Source organism: Acipenser ruthenus, chromosome 6 (genome assembly GCF_902713425.1).
Source record: "Acipenser ruthenus chromosome 6, fAciRut3.2 maternal haplotype, whole genome shotgun sequence".
NCBI classification, from domain to species: domain Eukaryota; kingdom Metazoa; phylum Chordata; class Actinopteri; order Acipenseriformes; family Acipenseridae; genus Acipenser; species Acipenser ruthenus.
This window is the reverse complement of record NC_081194.1, coordinates 3172274-3198511: the sequence shown is the minus strand read 5'-3', so window position 1 is coordinate 3198511 and position 26238 is coordinate 3172274. Positions and strand designations below refer to the sequence as shown.

General features: G+C 40.2%; 1 protein-coding gene across 1 annotated transcript; it reads right to left on the bottom strand.

Moving 5' to 3' along the window:
• Positions 1–77: 77 nt before the first annotated feature.
• LOC117411461 (forkhead box protein N2-like) lies at positions 78–24631 on the bottom strand. The gene is made up of 6 exons (XM_034019027.3): positions 24435–24631; positions 10967–11517; positions 7961–8085; positions 6661–6716; positions 5637–5705; positions 78–4541 (listed from the first exon to the last, which is right to left on the bottom strand). The coding sequence occupies exons 2-6, from the start codon at positions 11501–11503 to the stop codon at positions 3991–3993; spliced, it is 1338 nt and encodes a 445-aa protein (XP_033874918.2). The 5' UTR covers positions 11504–11517; positions 24435–24631; the 3' UTR covers positions 78–3990.
• Between the last annotated feature and the right edge of the window lie 1607 nt (positions 24632–26238).

Below are 26238 nucleotides of genomic sequence, written 5' to 3'. Positions count from 1 at the left end.
GAAACATAGTCTATTGCATTGGTGCCAGTAGTACTGTAGGACCTTTTGTATCACATGCACCCAGAACAACACACAGCATTGTTAAAACAAGAACATTTTATTCAGCAATACCATATATAATGCAATTGCATATCTTTGGTGAAAATAAACTTTATAAACATTTTATTAACAGAGGTTAGCATACAAAAAAAAAAGTTTGTCTGTCTGACAGACACTGCAGACAGCTTAACTCATAGTTACACAAACAGATACTGTATTGGCAGCTTTAAGTTAGTATAACCTTAAAAAAAAAAAAAAAAAAGTCCCGTAATCAAACTTTGATTATCTGCAAGATTTACTTCACCAACCCTATATCACTTAATCAGGTAATGTTAATATTATATGGCAAATATATAACAATACACAACCTGGTCATTCTGGCAAATTGGCTTAAGAAAAGAAATACTTGTAGGTGACATTGCTGTACCTTGAACCCCTGCATCTACATCCGTTCTATATACCCCCTTGTATGTGATAGACTTCACTGATCTTCTTTACAAGAAGTACAAAATAAAATCTAAAAATACAACACCCTTGAGAAACTGTGTCGGGATCTGGTAATGGCACTGTTACACGTTGGCTGCCGAATTATTCCTCAGGAACAATAACACAAAGACATCTGACACTTACATTTTACAAGGCAGTTGTTTTTTTGTTTATTTTTTTGTTCCTTTTTTTAAATAATTTCGAATGGTTTTAACTAGCTAACTAAAATAAACAAGAAAAAAAAAAACACACACACACACACACACACACACACACAAACTCCGAACTACACCAAACATCAAAGTAACTTTCAAATTGGGGAATACTATGCAACTGGCTAAAATGGGTTGAACTTGTTTTTAGTAACATGGCAAATGTTTCACAGTTTTAAGTGCCGAACCAGTCAGTTTTGCTAATTTACCACAACCTGGGAAACTAAGAAAATCAGGTCAGTCGCATTTTTAAAAAGAAGTTCTGTGCTGCCCTAGTTTCTACAGGTATGTTTCAGAGCTTCCCAAATACTTGGAGGGAGTCACTGGGATTTAAAGGTCACCAGGCTAGGTCAAACATTTTTCCACCCTCCTCTCCTACTCCCTCGGTTATATTTATCCAGTCTTTACCTTAAATCCACTTCTACTTGCCATGCTTGCCTCTTGGTAATGAAACAAATTTCATGAAAATAGAATCTATACATTTTTTTTTTCTAACATTGCATTCTTCACAGTTTCAGAAATGGAAACGGTTTTCATCATGATCACGTGACTCAAAGGAAACCCAGCAAGTCAGAATTCTCAAGAACTTAATCTCCCAGCAGCCCTGAGACAGGCAATCCCTGCTTCTCCTATGACTCCTTGTTTTTTTGAGATTTTCCCAAGATTCCAGCAGGAAATGCAAAGCACAAGGTGACATTGTTGATTTATAAGAATGTCCAGTTACAAAACCAAGATTTTTCACACAGACAAGCACAGCAGCTTTAGGCAGCATTTCCTAATTTAATTTTCTAGCTTTCAGTGCACTAATCGCAAGTTCAACCCCTTTCTTTCCCCAGTACGTGGCAGTTAAACCAATTTCAGCTACATACAGGACAAACAGCAGGTCTAAACCACATCTTTACTGTCCATTAGATCACATTAGGCAGGGTAAAGCAACTGAAATGTCGTCATTCTTGACACAGTCATGATTCTTAGAAGGCAGAGCTGCTACCACACAACGTACAATATGTCACAATTTAAAGATTCTGGGCATATTTTGCTTAGTGCAGTGCACTAAATGACTATTCAATTTATTTTTCTAAAGTGGTGATTTGAAATATTTTAAATGTAAACCTACTATTATTTTAATGATTGTAAATCAAAATTACAGTAATAAGTACTGACCTATATCGACCAATATGTACATGTAAAAATGTAAATGTACAGGCGGATGGACAGCCTTTTCCATTCATCCCCAAACTCTGGTAATACCATTAACTAAGGAATGTCCTTACCAAGTTTCATTACAATTGGAAAAAGCTGTTCAGGCAGATAGGCCGTCTCATAATATAATAATATATATATTAGTAAAAGGCAACACATACTACAGCTTTCCACAAAGTCAGATAATTTAATAATTTACTACAAAATAATTAAATACAGTTGAATGTTTAATTCTTATTACCATGATTCGCAAACGCCCAGTTGGACCTTCGCCATGGGAGTGTGCGTGTAAGAATCCATGGGGAAGTCAGCTGTACCTGGGAGTAAATCTATAGAAAAGTACTGAAATGGGTAATTATCCCGGCTTTTACTCAGCATTACAATCTGTTGTTATCTGCCAGCATTCAAACATTAAGCACAGGAGTCGAACAGACAGTAAAGAGTGGCCTTGGACTCTGAACGAGCTCAAGGAAAAAAAGAAATGCAGATAAAAGTAAAAAGCGAAAATAACAAGCTAGGGTAATTATCCCTTTACAGAAGGCCCTGTAATAAAGAGTCAGAGCCCTCCCAAACGCCCATTTTGTAACATTGCACACTGTGTGGCAGTGACAGTGGTGGAAGAAACGAGAAGCAGGGCACCTTGGTGAGGACTGGACAAAGCAATACACCAGCACTCAAAACTCACCCAGCATGTCTAAACATCTTTCACTGAAACAATAAACCAACAACATCATCAAAATAATAAGAATAATGAGCAATATTAATAATAATAGAACATCAGTAAGCCAAAACAGAACAAGAAACAAGGAGAAATATTGAGAGGGCAGCTGCTTTGACTGTCATGCAGACGACACAGGGATGACCGCGAGAGTCCCCAATCTGACACAATTGACAGGGTACCACCATTTCAGAATTGCAGGTCTACTCTATCAAAAGTAAAGACGTTTCCTCAAAGAAAGCTCCCGTTTCATTTTATGTTGTATAAGTTTCACATATTTTAAATATATGGCTTATTCAAATTATATTTTAAAATATATGGAACACCTATGTAAATGCATATGCCACCTTGTAATTGTAATATCTAGAGTATAATGTTTTCTTTCCACATGGGGCTGATGTCCCGTTTTACTGCACATTTTAATATAAAACATGTCTGCATTGGTTTACCCTGGTCATAAATTTGACAGTTAAATACAGGTTTCTCCGTGTTCCTTTCCTACACAATTCTGACTTATTTAAAAGGAGCAAATTTGCTGTGGTTAGAAATTCCATTTCTGCTGCATTGACTCCACCATTTGCAGCCCCGTCCCCACCCCCCCAGACAAATCTTCCGACAAATCTTTTCAATTTCTCTCCTTTTCAGTCCAAAAACAAGGCAAGCAAGATATGGAACTGCTGCAATCTGTTTTCTAAGGAAGCCAAAGTCCAAAACACACTTCATCCACGTCTCTTCATGAAACTGTGTCTCCAATCCACACTGTAGTATCTTTACAAAAAAAAAAACTAAACAAATAATTCAAAAATAAAACTAAAAGGGTTGTTTTGGAACAATTATTATTGCATTTTGCTTTGTATCTTAATTCTCTAACAACGTCTTCTAACAGAAAAAAATGGCAACATTTTTATTCCTCTTTTGTTTTTTTTAAAGGAGAAATCAAAACTACAACTACTAAGATGATGGGCAGGTGTTTGGATTTGTATTTTATATCCATGCATTCATCCTTGTTTAAATAGTTTCATTGTATACCGAGAAACTGTATGGGAAGGAAGCATGCAATTGTACTAGTTATGAAACGTGTTTTTTTTTTTTTTTTTTTGCTTTGTTTGTTTTTAGATATATATATATATATAAAAAGAAAAAATGGATGAAAATGTTCACGGCAGTTCTTGGTGTTTGTCATTTTTCTTAGTAAAAGTCTCAATATGGCTTTGATCTCCTTTGTGAACGATAATATTGCCATGTGGGATTCTTTTAATGTATTTTAACATCTTTTGTATTTAAAAAAAACATTAAGAAAAAAAAAAAACACACACACAATTGTAGGCTTCCTTATTTTTTGCTCTTGCTCTTGCTCTTGCTCTTGGCCTTGCGCCTCGAGGCATCCAAGCACGTGCGAATGCCTGCGAGGTGCAGCAAGGACCCGGCTGCCTCCTTCAGCTCCTCGTCGATCTCCTGCCTCACTTCCTTGCGCGGCTTCTTGCTGGCTGGGCCCTTGGCTGCACGCTGCTGGGACCCGTAGCCACTATCTCCCAGCCGATCCTTGGCCTGCTCCAGCTCCTCCGCCAGGTCCGAGTCCTCGTCGCTATGGAAACCCTCGCTGCCCGCCCGCCGCGCCTGGGAGGTGTACTCGTAGGCCTCATCGACGGATGACAGGGACGACACGCTGGAGTGCGAAGCGCAGCGCTGGAACGTGGCACTGTAGTTGTGATCCTCCTTGGGGTCGTTGCTGACGACGGCTGTTTCTGGCTGGGAGAGATCGATAGGGTTATCCTGCACCCCTGGCACCCTGCTGCTGTTGGTGCTGGTGCTGCTGTGATGGTGGTGGTGGTGGTTGTAGCTCCTCTTTCGAGGCAGCGCTCTGGACTGCTGAGGCTTGCCACCTGCAACAAGAAAGAAATGAAAACCGGTCAATGAGTCCATTCCACTGCTGGTCGTTCCCCTTTACCTTCACTTGAGTGTTTTTAGTAGTGGTCGTAGAAGTAGCAGCTGTAATATTAGCAGTATACAGCCCTGGCCAAAAGTTTTGTATCACCTAGAATTTTAGGATTGAGTCATAACTATATGAACAAAATTTAGATATTTTATTTAAAATCATGTAATCAAAGAAACTACACAATTATATTGCAAAAGTCTAGCAGAAGCCTTAATAGTAGTACAATATTACAGTATTTCATGTTCAATTTCAAAATGTTACATTTTTCATTTTTTGATAGTTTTTTCAAGAAATATATGGAAAACTACAAAGCAGTATGTAATTCAATATGTTAACATTTTTCAGCAGGTTACATTCGACTTCATGAAGTAAAATTAGCTAATCGTATGGGCGATGCGAAATATTTGGCCTCAGCTGTAGTAGAAAAAACAACAAGAGATTCAAAAGTACACCATGCAGACCATCCAATTTAATGTTTAGTACACTGGGTGCTACACAACCTTTGGATTTAAAAAAATCGATGAACTAGCAATCTATAATACAGTCTTTGTGACTTTGGCCACCATGATGTAACATTTACTACTGTTGTACTTGGCAGACAAACATGTACTGTTGAGCGACAGAGAGATTATATGACACAGTGAAATCTTAAGGTAAGACCAGACTAAAACATGATTAACTGATCAAAAACTCAAGTGGGAGGGAGCTGCAGAGCTACCTAATGGCATCTGTCTCTTTTGCTCTTTTTCTCTATTTGAACAAACGCTGCTACTTGGAGCAAGTCATTACTGCCATTAACCTGTAAGTTACTTCTAGTGGCTCTCAAAATCAGATCACAAGCTCAAGACTCATAGTCACACAGCAATCAGAATACCTATTATTTCTGCATTATTCTGTGGAATGAAGTGTATTCTCACTGGGAGGAAAATGGGTTATCATCAGCATAATCATTATTATTATTATGTGGATTTTTACAAGGAGTTAAGTTGCGCTATTAAAATGTCCAGCAAGTAGGTAAAAGCAAAAACATCAAATATCTTACATTGCATCCTGTGTTGCTCTGGGGAAGAATTTAAAAGCATCATGGCAGTGGCAGCATCAATATCAGACTCTGAAAAGAAAGAAAGCAGAAAACAATACTGATTTATTATTCTCAAAGTCACGCACAGAGTATTTCCCTTTTGGTTTTAAAACACAAACTCAGGAGATGCATTGTTCTACCATAATTCCCCATCAGCATTGAGAGCTACAGAGCCCCCAGAGGCCAAGGTATAAATTATTAATCCTGTGCTAAAAAGCAGGACTATTTCCACGAATGGCAAGCCAATTGGCTGACGGGGTTTTTGTAGCCAAGGTTACAGAAGCAGAGACAGAGAGAGAGAGAGAGACAGTGAGAGAGCTTAATTCTACACCAAATTTCTCTGCAGTGACTACAGGAGAGTAGATTAAAAAATGTAATACAAAAAGGTAATAATGATAAAATAACGAGCCTGTGTGTTGATTTGCGGTTGGTTTAGTGCTCATGAAAGGGTTAGGCACAATGGTGAACACTCCAACGGTCAGTCCTGAGCCTGTCTCGAGCAGAGACTGATGTGATGTGGACACACATCCAGTAGGGAAAGGGTTGCAACCGTCGGAAAACGAATTTCACTTGTGACTTGACCTGTATCTAAACCCAGACCTCGAGGTCAGCTATTTTCAGGTATTTTCCACATGCAGGCCCCAGCTGCAAGTTGGTGCTGATTACGATGGAGTTTGGGTGGTTAGACATTCGGATACGCCTGTAACTGCTCCTTCCCATGTTTCTCTCTGCTTCAGTGTCAAACGCTAGCCATGTGGACCAAGCACACACCCAGTGCTGTACAAACTGAACTCAGGTCACCTCCTTCAGTAGGTCTGTTTACCTACAACACTACTGTGACCCTCATCCTACCTGTAGACACTGTTTAAACGCTGCACTGACAGGACTTGTTAAATTGGTTCTGAGAGATATCTGTCACCAAAGCTATCTTACTGCAGTCCGTACTACAGTTTTACGAAGAGAAAGACCCATGTTTGCATCTCACCTTTTAGAGAACATCCTTGATCTTGAAGAATCAAATGTCGAGGGGGTGAGGAACCACTGCAAGGAAAAACACACAGTAAAGAGGTGTTCAGATCTGGGAAAAATTACATTGAAAAAAATAAAAATAAAAAGCAGGGATCAAGAAGTGCAGTTTGTGTTGGGTTTCACATGCAGCACGACCAATACAAGTCTGTGTGAAAAATTGCTCACAGCCCCATGTCCCTGTATTTTTTCTGCATGAATAAATTAAACAGAATGGCTGACACGGAAATTCCACCCAGCACAAGTTTGCAAAACAGTTCAGAGATTGAGGCACTGGGGCTCTGCTCAGTACAAACTGCAGCCAATCCTCACACTGTGGTTGTGCAGCTCTACAGAACCACATTTTGCATTGAAGATACAAACAGAAACCAGCTTTTCTACAGATGTGCGTTGAATCACATCTGCAGCGCAATTTTAACCGAACCATTATTTTATTTTTTTATGTTCAGCCTATTCCCTTTAGTCATTTACCTGCAGGTCTCCAGTTGTTTAAATGTTTGCTTCATTATAGATTGTACCGAGAGAGTAGTAATTAATTGCACAGCATGCTGTGCTGTATCAGAATAAAGAGGCTGACTGGATACATCTCAGTGTAACACACACCAACCTGGCTAAGAACAACTGCTCTCCGTGATCCTTTTTAGTTTCTCCCCAGGGGTTGCTGGGAAAGTCACGCAGCAGGAAGCCTATGTGGATTGTTTCACAGATTAATATAAAATATTTATGGTAAGCACCACCGCGGAAGACTACCCTTTAATGATCACTGGGTCACCAAGCAGGAAAGCAATATTTTTTTCTCTTTAAAAAAAAAAAAAGAAAAAAACATTCTTTGCAAGTGATGGTGAAATCTAGAGCAAGTTTTTTTTCAATGTAATTGGTCTTTATTTGAGTCCTTGGTTGGTCCATGTGCACAAGATGATCCACTCCTGCTTTTACCATGCGTTTAATAAGACACGCCTGAGCTTCTTGCCTATACACGATGACTAGTCAATCTTGTAGTAAAACTTGGAATGGGCAAGTCTTATTTCCATCCCTGAATTGTAAGAAGCAGTGGCCATTCCATGTGACCTAATCCACTTGTCCATAAAAGTTGTTGGGTTTTTCCTATGACATTTTTGTTGCCTCCACCTTGTACATCAACAAAGCCCTTGTTTAAGACTCACTTGGTGTTTATGAGTGCTGGTTAGACTCACTGAGACTCACTTGGTGTTTATGGTGCTGGTTAGACTCACTGCTCCAGACTGATGGATGGTGCTTACCTTGGAGGAGAGGCAGGTGGTGTGCAGAAAGCATGTGCTGCTGGGAAGTGCTGCTTCTTCAGTGCTTGTATCAGGTTGGGTCTGTACTCTGGGTCCACACACCACAGGGATCCCTTCCCGTTCGCCTTCGAAGAAGAAGAAGAAGAAGAAGAAGAAGAAGAGGAAGAGGAAGAGGAAGAGGAAGAAGAAGAAAGAATAAGAAGAAGAAGAAGAGATAAATAAGCAAGTGTTAAGGAATGAGCAGGAGGGTATCCATAGACAACAGACACTTGGGGGTTGATCTGTTCCAGCTCGGATAAGATGGATTTTTAGAGCATTTTACAGTACTAAGGAATCTAACTGAATCCACTTCTTTTTTAGGTGTAAGCCCAGGATAACCAAAGATACGTGTTTGATGCAATGAAGTGGGAGTGCTGTACAATGCTCTGTGGCTTATCCTGACTTGGTATCAGCCAGTCAGGTCGCCCCCTTAAAACTGACAGGTAGTTTGTGAAGCAACATACTAACAGTCTTTAATGTCTAATAAAGTACTTAAGGCTGTACATTTTCTTATCAAGGTACAAAAAAATATGCCCGTTAATGTTTGACCAGGGATAATAGGAATACTCCTAAACGTTGTCTTGCACTGTTAGTCGTCAGCTGTAACCATTAGACTATATTGTCACACACACACACACATGCACACGCACAGCAGAGTTTACTGTAAACCAGCTGAACTGGTCGGGTGTGTGTGTCATCATTCTAGCTGCTAGAAAGTATTTTGCAACAAACAGAGAAGTGCCTTTTTCAGTTGGTTAATTCCACTTTGTGGTTATTTTTTAGCGAGATCGGGGTTGGAAAATAACCAATTTAAAAATGCTTTTTTGCAGATTATTTAGTAGAATAAATGCAAAGTGCATTTAAATATTAAAATGTAATTCTTTACATTAATGGCAGCATCTCAAAAAAAGTTAAAATAAACCAAAACAAAAAACAAACAAACCCAAGTGTTGAATACGTTCCCCAATGAAGTAGAAATGAAACTATAAATATGCAACAAACCAAAAATGTAATCAGCCAGGCACAGCAAAACAACCCAGAGACGTTTCCAACCCAACCTTAAAGATCTTGTACAACAGCACCATTATTGTGGTACTGCAAGACTGGAAAGCTTGTCCAACAAACACTGCAACACAAACAAGAACTGTGACACCCCCCCGCCCCCCCTTCCACATTACAGTATAATAAACCACAAAATCAAGCCACCAATATATAAAATATACTGCGACTTGCATGCAAATTTGCTCGTTTTCATAACCTTGGTACACGGAGTGTCCTATTTTAATAACATGAACTGCTGTGGTAGTTACATCTGTGGGCATTCAGATAAACGGGATACCATCGTCCCCCAGGTTGAAACAGTCAACTTCAATATAAGATGCCAGACTAAGAGGCCTGACCTGGGTCTCTGGGTTGATACAATACAACATTTTCAAGGTCTACAAAAAACATATATATATATATATATATATATATATATATATATATATATATATAGATATATAGATATATAGATATATATATATAGATATATAGATATATAGATATATAGATACATAGATACATATATAGATTGATAGATAGATAGATAGAGATAGATAGATAGAGATAGATAGATATATAAAAAAAAAGACCAAAAACATAAATACACTGCTGCTATTAAAGATTTTGTATATTATACTCGAACTGTAATTTGGACTGAAATATGTGCAACTGAAAGGAAAACAAAAACACACAAAATAAACAGGAAGATAGTTTTTTTGTTTTTGTTTTTTTAAGCGATCCTAAACACAGCCTTTCAGATCAAAAAGAACATAACCTTGACTCATACTACCAGCAGCTCAAACAGGAAGACAGAGGAAACGTTACCATGGCAACGAAAACCAGGCTGTCATTCGAGACCGATTTCTCAGACACAAACTGACTGCTCGGGAGCTTATTAACTCAAGCCTGAAAAAAATTACAATTAATACCGACTTCGACTGTAAAGCCATCACTGTATTCAAAAGATTCAGCTCTTGATGTACTTTCCAAGTGCATGCCTGGAAATGTTTAGTGTCTGTGAAAGGCGAGTCTGAAACACAACAGCATGCTTCTAGAACGGCTGCGCTCGGGGAAATCCCCAGTGCCAGCTCTCAACATCGCTATACAGGATGCAAATCAGTCATACAGCTGACTAACTGAAAACCCACAGACAACTGACTACCACAGCTCTGTCAGAAAGGTGGCTACCATCCCGTGGTTATCACAAACTGCATTTTGGACCACCTCTTGAAGGTGAACCAGCTTAAAGGCGGCCCCACAAGGCATCTGGATTTACAATTGACAAAGTAATTCCCCATTACAGACTCCTGTTAACCCTCCTTTAATGTTGTCAATGTTTTCACATCAACTCGGAAATCTCATGTATGTTTCTGTGTTTATGTTCATCAAACCAAGAAGAAATCATAAAATGTCGCAGAGAAAATGGGAACGTCAGGTCAGGTCAAAAAGATTTAAAACATCATGAAGGAACCTGAATATACTGAACTGCAATGCCTTCCCTAAACAGGATGTGTACTACCACCAAGACAATAGACCCAGGTGTGCTGGGGAGTCTGGTGTTAACAGAAAGCTTCATTTTCACCCTCCCCTGCCCTGCAAAAACATCTTGAGATCTTATTTGCTAAGTACAGCAACTGTGTTCTTGGTACTGCTGCACAATAGATACTTAGATAGCAACGTAATACATCTGAAGAAACCGTTTTTTAACTTTTTCTCCCTCCTTAAATACCAACAAATAATAAACTAGGTTTTTTTTTTAAATCTGGAGGTTTTGAAAAAAAAAAAAAAAGCCATTCTCCTCCCCTGCGTGGGCTGTTTGCGTCACAGCAGGAAGTGACATCACAGGCCTGAATGATTGAATGCTTTTTAAAATCAAAATACATCAAAGCATTTAATTATAAATGTAAAAAAAAGAAAACTTACCTTGCCCAGATTCCTCTCCACTTTCCGAAAACATTTGTTCAGGGACAGGTTGTGCCTCACGGAATTCTTCCAGCCTGTGGGGGCGTTGGCAAAATAAGGGAAGTGGTCGAGGATCCAGCTGTAGATCTCCTTGACGGGCAGGCACTTGTTGCGGGACTGCTCGATGGCCATGTATATCAGGAGGCTGAAGGAGTAGGGGGGCTTGGACTTGAGCGAGTCCTTCTCACGGCCCTCGGCGCAGGAGGAGGAGGCTGTCACGGCGCCACCCCCCTCGATGTCGTACAGGGGGCTGACGCTGGGCTGGGCCTCTGTGCCCAGTGTAAAGTTCTGCAGCAGGTTCTCGTGCAGCCAGTTGAGGTTGGTGAGCTCCTCGTCATCGCCCAGCCCCTTGTCCACGCTGGTCGCTTTGGGGCTGGCCGCACTCTCCGCTTCTGGCAGGGTGCCCATTCCGCACGCGGTGGCCCGCGATCCCACCAGCTCTTGCATCCCAGGGGTTTCCGCTTTCTTATCTGGCGACATTCCAATTACAGGACCCATTAAACCCTGGTGTTCTGTTGAATTAAAAAAAAAAAAAAAAAAAAAAGAGAAGATTTAACCCAGAGAACCTTAGACTTGAAATCTCCGTGGCCCCAGGACCCCTTTAATTAAATAAGAGACAAAGAGGCATTTCCTGAATCTAATACTACTAAACACAGAGGGACACTGGGAGAGGTTAATAGTTATTAAGTGCCCTAGCAGTAGGTGGCAATAAGAAAGTTCAGAGCCCCGGGTTCAGCAGGGACTGTGAAGAGAGAATCGTTTCCAGCCAGCTCCTTTATTCTTTTTGTAAATTCATTAGCATTTGTGCCGGTCACTCAGGCTGCTGTTAGAGCTGCAGTTATGTTGCAGGATCAAACAGACGCTTCAGTTGGGGAAGCTGCATTCAAGTGTTGCATTCAAGAGTTCAAGTGAGGGTAATCAAAGGAACACTTAAGGAATCTGGCAAGACGCATATTCAGAAGACCTCAAAAACAGACTTTATTCCGAACAGGGAAACAATTACAGAACTCCACTGTTTACATTCAGCTTTAAACCAGAACAGGATTACCCACCAGTGTGGCAAAAAAATAAATAGGATAAAGAATTATGAACAGCAACATAATACAATTAAAGATGCATGGTGCCAGTGAGTGCTACAGTAAGCTGTGTGCCAAAGCTAAATTATGACTCAAACTCAAGAATTATATGGAGTCCAGGAACAGCTCCAATATGGTAGGGATATTATGCAAAACATACGATTTTGCAAATTGTGTGGTTTTTTTTATTTTTTAAATCTTGTGTCAGAATGAAGTATCCTTCCAGCCGCATCGTACCAACAGAACTGCATAGTTCCTTCTTGAAATAGTGTGCGTGACCCAGATCCAAGAGTAACACTTTATTAACAGAGGCCGCTACAGTAATATAGGCTGCTAATAATAAACCTGGCAGAGCAAAAAGGTAAAATAATCCAAAAGGGCCAATGCAAGTGATAGATTTGACTGCGATGAATGTGGAGCATTTCTGAAGGCATGTTCCTACCCCACCCACTCCCCCTCCTTCTGTTGAGATGAAGTTAAGTGTATTTGTGCTGCAGATTAAGAGCTTTCAACATGTCAGATTGTTAGGGCTGTGTCCAAAGGTTCGAAGGTTAATTCGCTAGCCAAGGATTCGAAGATTGTTTTAAACCTTAGAAGGTTCATCAGACGGGTTCACGCACTGTGTGTTTTTTTTCTTCCGATTAACAGAAACTGTTTGACAATGTGTGAATGTTATAAAATCACACATTACATGTCAATCACATGTAAAATTCCATCTTTTGATTTGTATAATGCATATTACGTAAACAAAAGTTGTTATTAAAATCCGCTACCAAATCGTATAAGTAGCAACTCTACATGGTGCTGCTGCAGTGTCTGGAGCAGGGTATAGTATCCAAAGCAGTGGGCTTGTACCTCTAGTGGTTGTAGTGTTTCAGTAAAATATGTACTGAATACCTAGTGTACAAGACAGTGTAAGAGAAGTGCTATGGCAGAATATGTTTGAAACATTCAAAATATACGATAACACAAATCATTTTAATTTCGAAAACTGAGCACCGTCCTCCCCTCCCCTCCCCGCTCCAGCTCGTGTTATCTAGAGGCAAACCTTTAATTTCTTCATTCGCCATCTCGACCGCAAAGCGTTGTATAGCGTAAGCTGTATTTAAAGAAATGTCTAGAAACCCCTCTGCTGTTTGGAATTTTTTTGTTAAATTCCCAGACAACCAAAAACAAAATTGAATGCAAACTGTGCAAGCGACTCGTATCATGGAGGCATAACCAATCTCTGGGGTCACTTGACAAAGTGTAAGTTCATATTATTATTAGTATTATTCATATTTTTAGTAGTAGTAAAATGTGACTGATAACCAGCTTGGAACGGTGACTGTTAAATAAAGCTTTGTCCGCTGGAGTTGGTGCTGCTGCAATGCAAGCTTCCTGTATAGATCGCAAGCAGGCTCAATTAAGTGTAAATAAACAACGTGTATTTTTATTGAAATTATAAAAACATGATTACTGTTCTATATATCGTATTTTTAAACTACATGTGAATGTTTTATTTCATTTATATGGATTACCTGTAAAATAATAGGATTTTCAATCAAATAGAAACAAGCAGCTATGGTGACGTCACCAATAAATGATGCAAATGAGTACCAAAAATGTACCAAAATGTACCCTTCATTGCAGCCCTACAGATTGTAGTCAGGCCCACTGAGAACCTCTGCTCTGTACTGGAGGGTATCTGTTTAAAAGAGACAGTATACAAACCAGCCTCCCTCTGCTCTGTACTGGAGGGTCTCTGTTTAAAAGAGACAGTATACAAACCAGCCTCCCTCTGCTCTGTACTGGAGGGTCTCTGTTTAAAAGAGACAGTATACAAACCAGCCTCCCTCTGCTCTGTACTGGAGGGTCTCTGTTTAAAAGAGACAGTATACAAACCAGCCTCCCTCTGCTCTGTACTGGAGGGTCTCTGTTTAAAAGAGACAGTATACAAACCAGTCTCCCTCCATCTAGCAAAGAGGGACTCAGATACTCCAATTACAGAAAAATGTTTACTGCAAAATACATCAAAAACTGAAAATGTCCTACTCTGTAAAGACTAGGGGAGGAATGTAATCAATTTACAAAGTGGCAACACTACCAATAAAGCCTGGACAGGGCTAAATAGTTACATACATCATCTAATAACACATATTGATTCGGTAAAGCTGAGCTGTATAATAAAGCCAAGCAAAATACATAACCAATAGCAATTTACATTTTTAAAATGATGGGTAATGGATTTATTAATAACATCCACAGCGCCTGTGTGTAAATATGTAATCAGGCGGCATGGATTAGCAACATTAAATAAAGCAACCTGATATTTATCCGTCTGAATTTCAGACATGTGACCCAGCTCAAGGAGTTCAGATAGCCGTGCACTGCGAGCGCTGTGCAATCCCCATGGGGCACAGACAATAATGCCTATTATTATTATTACTATGGAAACTGGGAGTCACTTTAAAAAGGAAATCAAATTCACAACCCAGGATCAGAAAATGGCTTGTCTATCTGACTTGGATGCTCCTCTGCGAGGGGAGTAAAGAGGGAGGGGGCTGGGGTTGAACTGTACTGCAATGCACACCCGTGACTCCCCTGCAGTCTGGACACAGAGAGATAAGAGCCCTACAATATCAACACGCCCTGCACAGCACCACAGCAAGACAGCAGGGCTGCGTGATACTGCTCGGCACAGTGCAGATCATGCACAGCACTCGAACCACACTGAGGGAGGCAGCTGAACAGATAAACCAGGGTTCAGAGGAACAGAGCCAGATAGGAATGGCACAGCCAGGAAGAGGATTTAGATAATAAATAAAAGACAGGGCAGCTTCAATAATCAGAGGAACAGAGCCAGAAGGAATGGCACAGCCAGGAGGAGGATTTAGATAATAAATAAAAGACAGGGCAGCTTCAATAATCAGAGGAACAGAGCCAGAAGGAATGGCACAGCCAGGAGGAGGATTTAAAAAATATAAATAAATAAATAAATAAATAAATAAAACAGGGCAGCTTTAATAAAATGTTTCCAGTCCGTACACTACAGTATATAAAAGTGTATTTTTTAAATTATTACTACATCTACTCATCTGATCTTCATGGTGATGGAGTTACAGTTAATACAGAAGTGCTGTGCTAATAGACTCAGACACGCACTGTTAGATATTTGTCTTGTCTTTGATACACAAAATAACCGATTAGTTATATAAACAGTATAGTAGACTCTCACTAATCCTAGTCCTGCTTTGTCCTAATTGACCGAGCCCTGCCATCACAATGAAATGATATGCAAGCTGATAGCATCTGTATGGAAAACGCATACAATGCTTTTCTTGTTTACTCACATACAGTGCTTTGCATGCTCAGTGCATGGGCTCTCCGCACCCCACCCACTTCAATCTTTGAAGCTGGTACTTCACAGACATCACTTTCTTTGTGCCACTTAGGAGCAGCCACATAGCCCCCAGGAGACAGCACCCTGTCTGCTAGAATGCTCAGGTTGGAACTTTCTGAAGGAACAGAATGTTCCAAGAAAGAACTTAAAAAATGCTTTCTTTTTGAGCCTCAGGAAGGAAGAGATCATGTGTGAAAGTCCACAACCTTCAAACTGTATTCCCACCCAATTCCCCCTGTGATAATTGGACTAAAACAAAAGAAAAATCTCTCACCAGCAATGATTCATGAGTTCCAACTGGTGCAAGAAAGGATGTACTGTAATCTACTAAAACAATGCTTCTAAAACCAACCCCTCTCTCTCTCAACATGTTAACAACGCACCAGGAAAGTCCTGAAAAGTCCAGATACAATTGTTTGAACAGGTTTTTTTTTTTTTGTGTGGATTATGAATCATGCACTGCCACACAGTCAAATTACTGGCAGTAAAATCTGCAATATAGTAAGTTTAGTGTTGAAGGCGTTAAGCTATTTATAAGGCACTAAATCTTATTGCAGTGCTACAACACACACCAATTTTAATAAAATCCATGACAAAGCGTGCTTAGATATACATAAACGTCATGAAGTAGTCATCCTGAAAACTGCGCTGGAACCACAATGGAAGTGCGGATTGAGAGGCGCTTTACTATCCAAATCACAAGTGTGTTAGCTTCAGGGTTTTCTCTACAGGGCCAGACATGTCATATCCCATCCTGTAACAAGACACCAGGAAGACATGACCAGACTCTCAGTGCAGTACAACGTGGACGTACTCCCCACACCATGACGTAACCCAAGAGACACAGGCAATGCGGTTTACCGGCACAGCATCACTGTACAGCTATGGCCAAAGGTTTTGCACCACCCTGAAACCTGATGAATAATGTTATGTTATATATTGAATTATACACCTCTTTGTAGTTTTCCATACTACTATTATGGCTTCCGGCACACTTTTACGATATTGTTTAGTATTTTTTTTAGTACATGATGTATAAAAGATCTCAATTACGTTCATATCATTTTTTTTTTTTTTTTAAATTGTTAATTTGGGGATAGAAAACATTTGGCCACATCTGTACGGTGCACAGCCAGATCTGGCTTCAGGTTGAGTAATCGGAGCTAAACTGTACGGTTGCTGCCAGCAGCCCTGTTACTGTCCATTTGCAGAGATTCTCCTCTTAGCAGAAAGGTGCATCTCGGCTGTGAGGCTCACGTTACCAGGCCATTCCCCTCTGCAGACAGCTTTGAGAATGGCCCAGGCAAGGAGCTTAATTAACGCCTGTTAACAGCACAAAGCGCACCTGCATTAGCCACTTCATGAGCGAGTGCTTTACAGCTGGGAAGCCCATTGCCTGGGGGAATTACAATGAGCGCACACACAAGAGGAAGCACCTTAATCCCCAGCAAAGCACACAGTAAATATCTATGGAAAGGCAGGAACCCGGTTTCACCAGAGAAGCATTTTAACTACCTAAGATGTTATAGGTTTTATAATTGCAACAATCAAAGTCGTAGCTTTTAACTGGGCACTGCTGAAATGGGTCCCCATTTATCAAAAAATAAGTGTTTTAAAAAAATAATAATAATAAAAATAAAAAGTCATTTTCTATTTATAAACGAGACGTTGGTCACCTAGGTTTGAAATGAACATTACAAATTATTAAATAGATGAGACAAGAACAGCGACCGGTGTACTGTATTTTAGGATGTAATTAAATATCTATTTGTAACTGATATGGGGCACTGTGGGTTTGCTGGCATGGTCAGAGTTCAGGAATCTACAAGGAGAATCCTAACCAGCTGCAGTCAGTAAATGCATGATCAGAAAGCATGCAAGGGTTTCAATCCAGAGTGAAGTCAGGTTTATTACATCATTATAGAATGTTCCCAAGCTTCTAAACCCACCTGTGCAGCCTTGTCATGCATGAAGGGATTTTAAATTGTTGCCGTATTGCATTCAATTTAACACAAACCCAAAATGCACGCATCATGTTCTCATGTTTGGGTATGACTGGTGGGTTTACATTTAAAATCATATATTTGAGAACATGTTTGTATTATAATATAGCTTGAATGTTATTTAAAAATGTAATACAAATATTTCTAGTAACTTTTTTTTTTTATAAATGAATGGAACACACCCAATCTCTGTAAAGCAAGGGGACCCCTGTTATTTTTTGCAGCATTACAAAAAAATATTTTAAGACACACAAATTGCCCAACACCTGAATTGCTGCAATACACCTATTTGTATCCCTGCACTGAAATGGAGTGTTTCTTGCGGTACAGTACCTCCGAGACCACAAAACCAACAAGTTCAATGTGACAGCTACTGTACAGTCAAACAGCACTCCCTCACAGGAGCTCCATCTCAGACTGATGCCTTGGGGTCATTCTGATCACTGCACAGCTGGAGCAGGTGGCTGATGCTCATGGTGCATGACTTTTCAAAAGAAAGTTTTGTTATTACTGCATACAGTCATTTGGGGTGGGGTGGGTGTGTGATCATAACATATACATTACAGTAACTACAGCCCGTTATTTTAAAAAGCATGTTGTTTTACACATTAATGACTGTTAGCCTCAGGGGGCCCACATGTGCAGTGCAGATAAACTGGTGGAAAATTCTACCACTGTAAAAGTGTCATGCTGAATACATCCCTTACTGTACTGTAACAACAGGTCACTTACTGTAACCCTGGGCTGTTAGTATCGGCAATTCTTACAGCTAGCTTAGCACCATCGCATGCATTCTTTTTCTGTCCATAAATCAATCATAACTTAAAATGTTGGTCTCCGGTAAAAAACGTTTCATTTTTGAGTGCCATTGTTTTCTGTTTGCGACACCTTGATAAGCACAGAGACGTCGCACTGCAATGCTGATAAACAGATTGTGCATCTTCATAAATGAATGAATTCATTGACAAAAGTAACGCTCCTCAGCATGCGTGCATGTACACGCACACACACGCACGCACACACACACAATGCCAGTCCCAGCAGATCACTGAAGGGGAAGTTAAGAACATGGAAACAGTAACCCTATACTGCAGCATTGTAACTCTTCTTGTCAAGATTATGCTCCATTAAATCTCCTATTCCATGCTAATCCATGTGCACATCACCATTAACTCACTCCCTGCATGTCTCAAAGCCTTATCTGCTTGTCCTGCTACAGTATGCGGCCACAATGACTTGCCCTAATGAGGAACCATTGAAGACAGTGCTGGTACTAAAGCTGTTGCTCCCATCCCCCCACAGTGCTGAGAGATCCTGAAGACACCAGGTACAGCACACAGCAGGACCAGCACTTACAGGAATGTTAGCAATGTTAAAATGGTAGAACTCAAGATGTTGTCTCTTGTGCTGCAACAAACCACCAAGTAATGCAGTAATGGCACAGAGCTTGTCAAATTACAGGACTAGTAGTTCTTGATTGTGAAAAGTAGTTGCAATTATCTACAGAGGCAACATTCATTAGTCCTATTTTTGTAGAATATGCCTTACAATGCTTAAAACAGCAGGAGATTCGTCACTTTTAAGTTTAAGATTTTTTTTACGCTTAAATGATAACTCTGATTGCCTCATCTAGTATGTTATACTTTTTTTTTGTTTGGTAGAACATGCTGTGACAGGGTGACATCACGGCCCAAGCTGTTTCAAGCAGAAAGCGAGACTCTGACAAGCAAGCTGCAGGTTTAAGCGCTATTGCGCACTTTTATTTACAAAATAAACACGAAACAAGACAGACAAAAACACATTAGCAAATAAAATGGCACAAGGGCCAAACAAAAGGTCTACACAAAACTTGCAGACATACAATGAGCACACAGCACAGCACAGCACACGACACAACACTCCTAACACCAACATTAATTCCAACCCTAACCACTTGAACACCCTATTCATAGACCCGTGGCTTATTTATTTAATCACTTATTCAGTTCACGGCTCCAGCCACATGTTTTTACAGGGAGGACTTTAACTCCCCCCCCCCCCCCCCCGATTTTTTTCTTTTCTTTTAAACATTCATCTTAAATGCAGACTCTGATCAACTTATCTGATCTAGTAAAAAAAAAAAAAGTGTGAATAATTGAATAAAAGTCCCATCCTCCCACATGCACACACAAAATGCAAAACTTATTTCAAGTCGGTGGTACATTGCATTTGTTAACCCGACTCCTCTGCTTGTGCACTGAGAACGTTAAAACACACCTGCAAAAGTAAGGCTCTGTACAGCCTAAAAGAGCCTTTCATGTTCAACCACGTGACACCGAACACCTGCTTTCTGCACCGGCACTCTGGTTTCTGCTAAACTTTCAATCCATTCACAGGCAGAACAGAATGACAACTAGACGCCAGCCTATGGCAAAGGTTTCTCTGTCTGCAAAAAACACACCAGAGCCGAGAATAACAAATAACAACAGAAGGAGATGTGGATTGTTCTCTTTGGGAAATAGCTATTAAAATAAGGGGGCAGCGATGAAGCCAGTAGGCTAGTACAGTCCCTTATCAATTATGGTGCATGCTATGAACTCAATCGATGAATGTACAAGGGCAAGATTTATCAGTCCTTTAGAAATGATTTACAAATATGTACTCTTCAGGCAAAGATCAATTAAACACTATTTATTAATTAATTTAATTAATTAATCTTAAATTAGATTGTTCCCATTTTAAATAAAGACCCACCGTTTTTGATATACTGAATATTGTTAGATCGATAATGTACTGATCTGTGGACTACAATAAACCCATTTTCTGATTCGCTGCAGCCCTGCATGTTGAACAATGCAAGAAAGGACTACCCTGTGCCATTTCATGAATGGTCCTTCTCTTCTCTCCCTTGTGTCTGCCCACGACCGTCCCGTTTTACACTGAGGCACGAGGGATCAGAATTAAACAAACCATTTATATTCAGCCAGCCAGTGTCTTTCACAAAGCCCCATTGTTTCTGTGACACAAGGCGTTGGCCATGCTCTTCTTAATTACGGGAGAGGGGGACCATTAGCATGCTTTTCAATACCAAGTAGGCTTTAGCAATACACTGTTAGCCAACAGGGTCTTTAATCCCTTAAAAGGGCCTTAAAGGGCGACCAATTATTATTATTATTTATTTCTTAGCCGACGCCCTTATCCAGGGCGACTTACAATTGTTACAAGATATCACATTATTTTTACATACAATTATCCATTTATACAGTTGGGTTTTTACTGGAGCAATCTAGGTAAAGTACCTTGCTCAAGGGTACAGCAGCAGTGTCCCCCCACCTGGGAGTGAACCCACGACCCTCCAGTCAAGAGTCCATAGACCTAACCACTACTCCACCGAGAGGCAAATGATGGAGCTTGTTTCTAGCCAGGAGGGGGCAGAGGTGAGTTTATATCATCCCCACTGTCACTCCTCCACCAGGAATTCAGCCGTTACAGTCCACAGCACAGCTTTCTCCATCCTAAGAGAGGCGGGGGGAGGCTTGCTGCCTGCAGCCCAGACAGGAGGTCAAATTTGCATCCCAAATACGGTGCAGCCGACTATATTTGATTACCACGCTCTGTGATGTCCTGTATCCAGGACAACGCAAGCTTTCTGGTCTCCCGGGGATTCAACTGACTCCCAGTTGCAGCTTTAGGCAAAAGAGAAAGAAAGAAAAAAGGAGGCACGAGATCTGTTGTCTCCAGATGAAAAATGTGTGCAGCTGGAGTCATTATGGCCAAAGCACTGTCAGAAAACAAAGGACTTTTTTTTTAAAGCAGGCATGTAAAAAAAAAAAAAAAAAAGGACAGGACAACTACTATTTTATTAAGAATATCAAGCAAAAGTCTTAACACAGTTTTACTAAAAAAAATTAAAAATAAATTAATAATAATTTGCATGCGCACACATAAGGCCCTTTTCCCCATGCAATGTTCCATGTAATATTGTGACATTCACTGCAGGAGGCTGGTCTCCTCACACAAATCCAAGCCAGGCCACTACACATCAAGCTTTTTAAAATGAATCCACTGGGAACAGATCTGAAAAAATTAACTGTCACGATTGACTATGTGAATCAGTTCATTTGAACTTAATATGCAGCAGACACTATACAGTATATATGGGGGGAGGGGGAGACAAGCAGTGATAACCTGATTTGATTTATGTACCACATACCAAGGGGAAACTTGGTTTGATTGTGATAATGCAACACACTCTTTTCACTGCATTTAGGAGAGTCTGAACTCCAGGTGAAAAGGAAGGAAATGCATTTTTTTTTTTAATTTGGCACAGACAGATCTCCTGGTTTGAAACTCTCCCAATACGAATAAGACAACAAACCCTAACCCGCTTCAAGACAGATTATACTGCTAAATCACATTCACAGCCTCTGAAATACTGACACTCAGGAAAAGGAAGACAGTTTGCACAATTCACACTTTGGGAGTGAGTGGACAGTAAACACATTTGTGCACACGTCTGCACAGCATTTTCAGTACCTTTCAAGACTTGGAGTGGCAGTGTCAAAAACAGGAAGGCAGGAGCCAAGAATTACTGAAGTGATTAAATTAAAATGCACTATAGCAATTTAGCTACAGGTTAAATGAAATCAGGCATCCTTTTTTGTGAAATCTATTTCGCTACTTTCAAAACCCCCCTTCAGGTTAAGCAGCATGCAGTGAAACACAGCTGTTAACATTCTACAGCTTTACCAAGGCTTGAAACTCACACTAACTCTGCACTCAGTCCTACAGTCAATGAAGTATATTACTGTAACAACCAGGAACCAAGAGTTTGATCTTAAATAACTTGTTCCTCACTTACAGCCACATGATCAACTCCTATTAGTAAACCAACAGACTCAGGTGTGACCTAAACATGAGACGTTATGAAACCCTGGACTCTGCAGGGTTAATGTGGTTTTCAAGCTTTGTATTACCAGCTGAGATAAAGCATATTGAAGCACATGCCAGGTTTTGGATGAGTCGGGAATTGCAAGGAATACACAGAAAGTGAGCCGTTTAGTTTGAGGTTTTGAGTGGTGCATCCTTACTGTAATACTCTTAAGTTAGTGGTGACGATATAGAGACTTGTAACAATCCTGATTGTTGTGCAATGGCTTTCTGTATCAGTGGCCCAGTAGTAAAAGATCCCCCCAATGAATGCCAAAAAGAAGCCCAAAGAGGTTTTTCAGAGCCAAACTTAATTAACAGGCAATTTGTTGTTTGATCTCTTGTAAGTGTTGGCAAACAACATCTGTTACCTTGATTGGATTAGTCTGGCCCAAACGATATTTGAAACTTCAGCAAAGCAAAAGCTGGCATTAAGTCAGCACTGTTCAAAGGTATTCAGGTAACATCATATTTACACAATCACAGCAAACACTGTGGGAGAAAAAGATACAATTTTGCAGTTTGCTGGCAACACCACGACAGACTAGGGGGGAAAAGCAGATGCAGTACATGTTCAGAAATGGCTATGACCCAGCCAGCGTGGCACGTAGTTGGGAATCAATGCTACAAATACAAAATAAAAAAATATAAACCAAGGTTTATAAGGGTATACAGATAATGAGCAGCAATTATCTATTACTATACACTTCTCCTTGTGTCAGACTACATTTAAATAATGAAATGCAGTGTAAGAGTATGTAGGGTATAATCAAAAGACAAGGGTTTTTTTTTTATTTTATCACCAGTATGTATGACATAAAACTTCCACTCCAGTACCAAAAGACCAGCTTTTATGAAAGTCAGACTCCAGAGTCTATTAAAAATCTATTGTTGAAGGGGATGAAAGGCACCGGACCAGACTGCTCTATTTGGAGTCAGAGATTAATGATAAATGAAAGACGCCCTAAACAAATGGCAGACGTATTTGATGTCTCTACACCAGAGTACAGCCAGGTTTTATTAAAATGACTGTGCGCTCTAAAGCAGGACATGAATGCAGAGCCTGATAACAGCGCACAACAAACCAGAAATAAGTCTCACGTGACCAGGCTCGGCGCTGATAAGTTGGTTGGTACAGCTTGCCTGTCTTACCCAGTGCAGGCTCGGCGCTCGCTGCACTCATGACCACGTGTCTCTGTCACTCACTGCAATCATCTGCCATTCCAACCACCGGAAACAGTACACACAAATACTTAAAAAATAAACCACATTTTTATATAACGACAACACTACTACTGAGAAGAAGAAGAAGAAAAAAATATATATATATATACAATTGGAAACACTAAATAATAACACAACGAACAAAACCATTTGGACTACTACACATCCCCATTCTATTTTATATAAAAATGTTTAATGTGTTTGAATAACAGCAGTTAAAAGACTTAAACTACCGTTTGGGGGGGGGGGGGGGGGATATTATTTTGAACACCAGAAAACAGAATTCAAATCTACTGCCTATTTACTCCAGTAAGTATCACGAATCAGTCGTAGGCGGAAAAATACATGTCCGGTTTAAAAGCTTTCCCTGGTTCTTTTTTTCAGTTTGGTTATTAAACGAAAAAAAAAAAACCTAGACGAATTGACCCAACAATAGTTAAATACTACGTCAAAACAATGCATTTTCAGTTAATAAAGTACAGTAACACCAAAAAACACGATAGGATATTGTTAAACAATGCCAAAATTAATACAACTTTATATAATAAACACCTAAGGTGTAAGAAACTTGATTTTGATCACAGCAGCGTTTAAACTAGAAGCTGTAAATCGAACAATACTTGTTTTTCAAGACCGAGAGTCACACAGAAAACAGAAACGTGGTAGGCAGCAACCTTCCAAATTGTAGCACGTCCTTAAAAAAACACAGTGTAACAAATCTTGCTGCCCGTGTCACGTTGGTAATTAGTACTGTAGTTTTTTCCACCCCGAAACATGGTGAACTGGCTTATCGCATTGGCTATTTGATTAAAATGCAAAATAAAATAAGTACTTACATTCATGCACGTCGTGCCTGTTTTGCAATATGGCAGAGGTTCACTATATGTTCATATAGATGCCTGTCGCTGTGTGTGTCAGAGATCAGCAGCTGCAAGCTTCCTCTATCCACGCAGCGCAGAAATCACACCGCACAGCAACGCTACCAAACCCCCTGCCGTCGCCACGGCAACAAGGCGAGTCCAGCCAATCACACACCCTCCCCTCTGCCATCCCCTGATAAATGCCGCAGCGCTTCAACCTTGACGAGGAGTATATGCAACTGCGTCCCTGTGTACGCCATACTGGCTCCGCACTCTGTACCGTACATTACATGACACGGACTCTAAGTTGGAGCCAGAATGCCGTCAGTGTCACTCTACATTGACGTAAGCGAGTTAAGACTGTGTGCAACATTACATTTCATAACAATTTAAACCTCCATCTGTCATCTATCTGCCGTTTGAGTTTTGCATTCGAAACGTAACACTGAGACATTTCGATGCAGGCATTTTTTAAAAACACATTCTTGTTATTATTTAATCATGTGCGTTTTCCATCTAGCGGCGGGAGTAAATCCACAGTGGGAATTGCGGCGCGTGGCAAAGCTGCAGCCAATGGAAAAGCCCGGCTTACAATGCTTTTGCGTCATTTTGGCGGGGAAGTTACTCCTGCGGTCACGGAGTTTTGTTTTGTGAGAATGATACAGCATGTAATACATAATCAGTCTTCACCGACACTGTGCTTTATTCAGTGCATAACGCCAGCTATATAAAAAGAATCGCATGCTTTAGACCCGAGCCAAACCAGTCAATTAAACCATATAAATAACACTGACACATTTATTTTACAATCTCCAAACGCTGACAGATCCATACCTCCTAAACACAAACACACCAAAATAATTACATATTGTGCACAAGCCACATAAACGTTTAAAATAATTAAATATCGTATTAATTAGGCATACAATTAATATATGTATTAATTAATGTAACAAACTAAAGTATAGGGGAAAGGCAAGTCTCAAATCCACAGTAGCATTGTTTAATTTCAAGATACACATTTTCTCTGGACAGACAGTCAGGTAGGTTTGCGCTCATTCAAGAAGGCCAATGAGGGGATTTTACATGCCATCCATTGATTTCTTTGGTAGTGTCACCTGACCTGCCCTTGTTTGACATGGATAATTCCCCCTTTTTCCCCTTCTAGGCATTTTTATTTTTCTTGAGATCTCTGTACTGTATCAATTAACAATGCCTCAATACAAAGCAGTCAATCAATCAATCTTTATTTTATATAGCGCCTTTCATAGTGGACCACCATCACAAAGCGCTTAACAAGGTGCAGTAAACAACAAGAAAATCTATAATACTTTAAATACAAAGAAATGCCCAATACATGATATACTGTAAAAAAAAACAAAAAAAACAATGCATAATACATGATAGTAGCATAATACATGAAATAGTAGCAGCAACACAGCAGCTAATAGCAGATATCAGGCTTAAAGAGCATAAAAAGCAAGAGAGAACAGGTGGGTCTTGAGAGTTGATTGGAAGTGAGCGACGGTGGGAGCATCACGCACCAAAGCTGGGAGAGAGTTCCAAAGAGTCGGAGCCATGAAGCTAAACGAGCGTTCTCCAAGCGTGGTGCACTTGTGCTTGGGGATAACAAGCAGGCCAGAGTCGGAGGACCTCAGCTTGCGGGCAGGGACATAGTGGGTCAGCAGGTTGAGGAGGTACTCAGGACCTGTGTGATGAAGGGCATTGTAGGTGAGCAGGAGAGTTTTGAAAATAATCCTGAACTTTACAGGTAGCCAGT

Bases quoted from the DNA above. Each gene is read 5' to 3' on its own strand.
- LOC117411461 (XM_034019027.3), bottom strand. From the start codon at position 11,503: ATGGGTCCTGTAATTGGAATGTCGCCAGATAAGAAAGCGGAAACCCCT. The intron at 8,086-10,966 runs GTAAGTTTTCTT...TCTTCTTCGAAG, and splicing joins TGGAGAGGAATCTGGGCAAG to GCGAACGGGAAGGGATCCCT. The intron at 4,542-5,636 runs GTAAGATATTTG...TTCTTGTTGCAG, and splicing joins AGAGCAACACAGGATGCAAT to GTGGCAAGCCTCAGCAGTCC.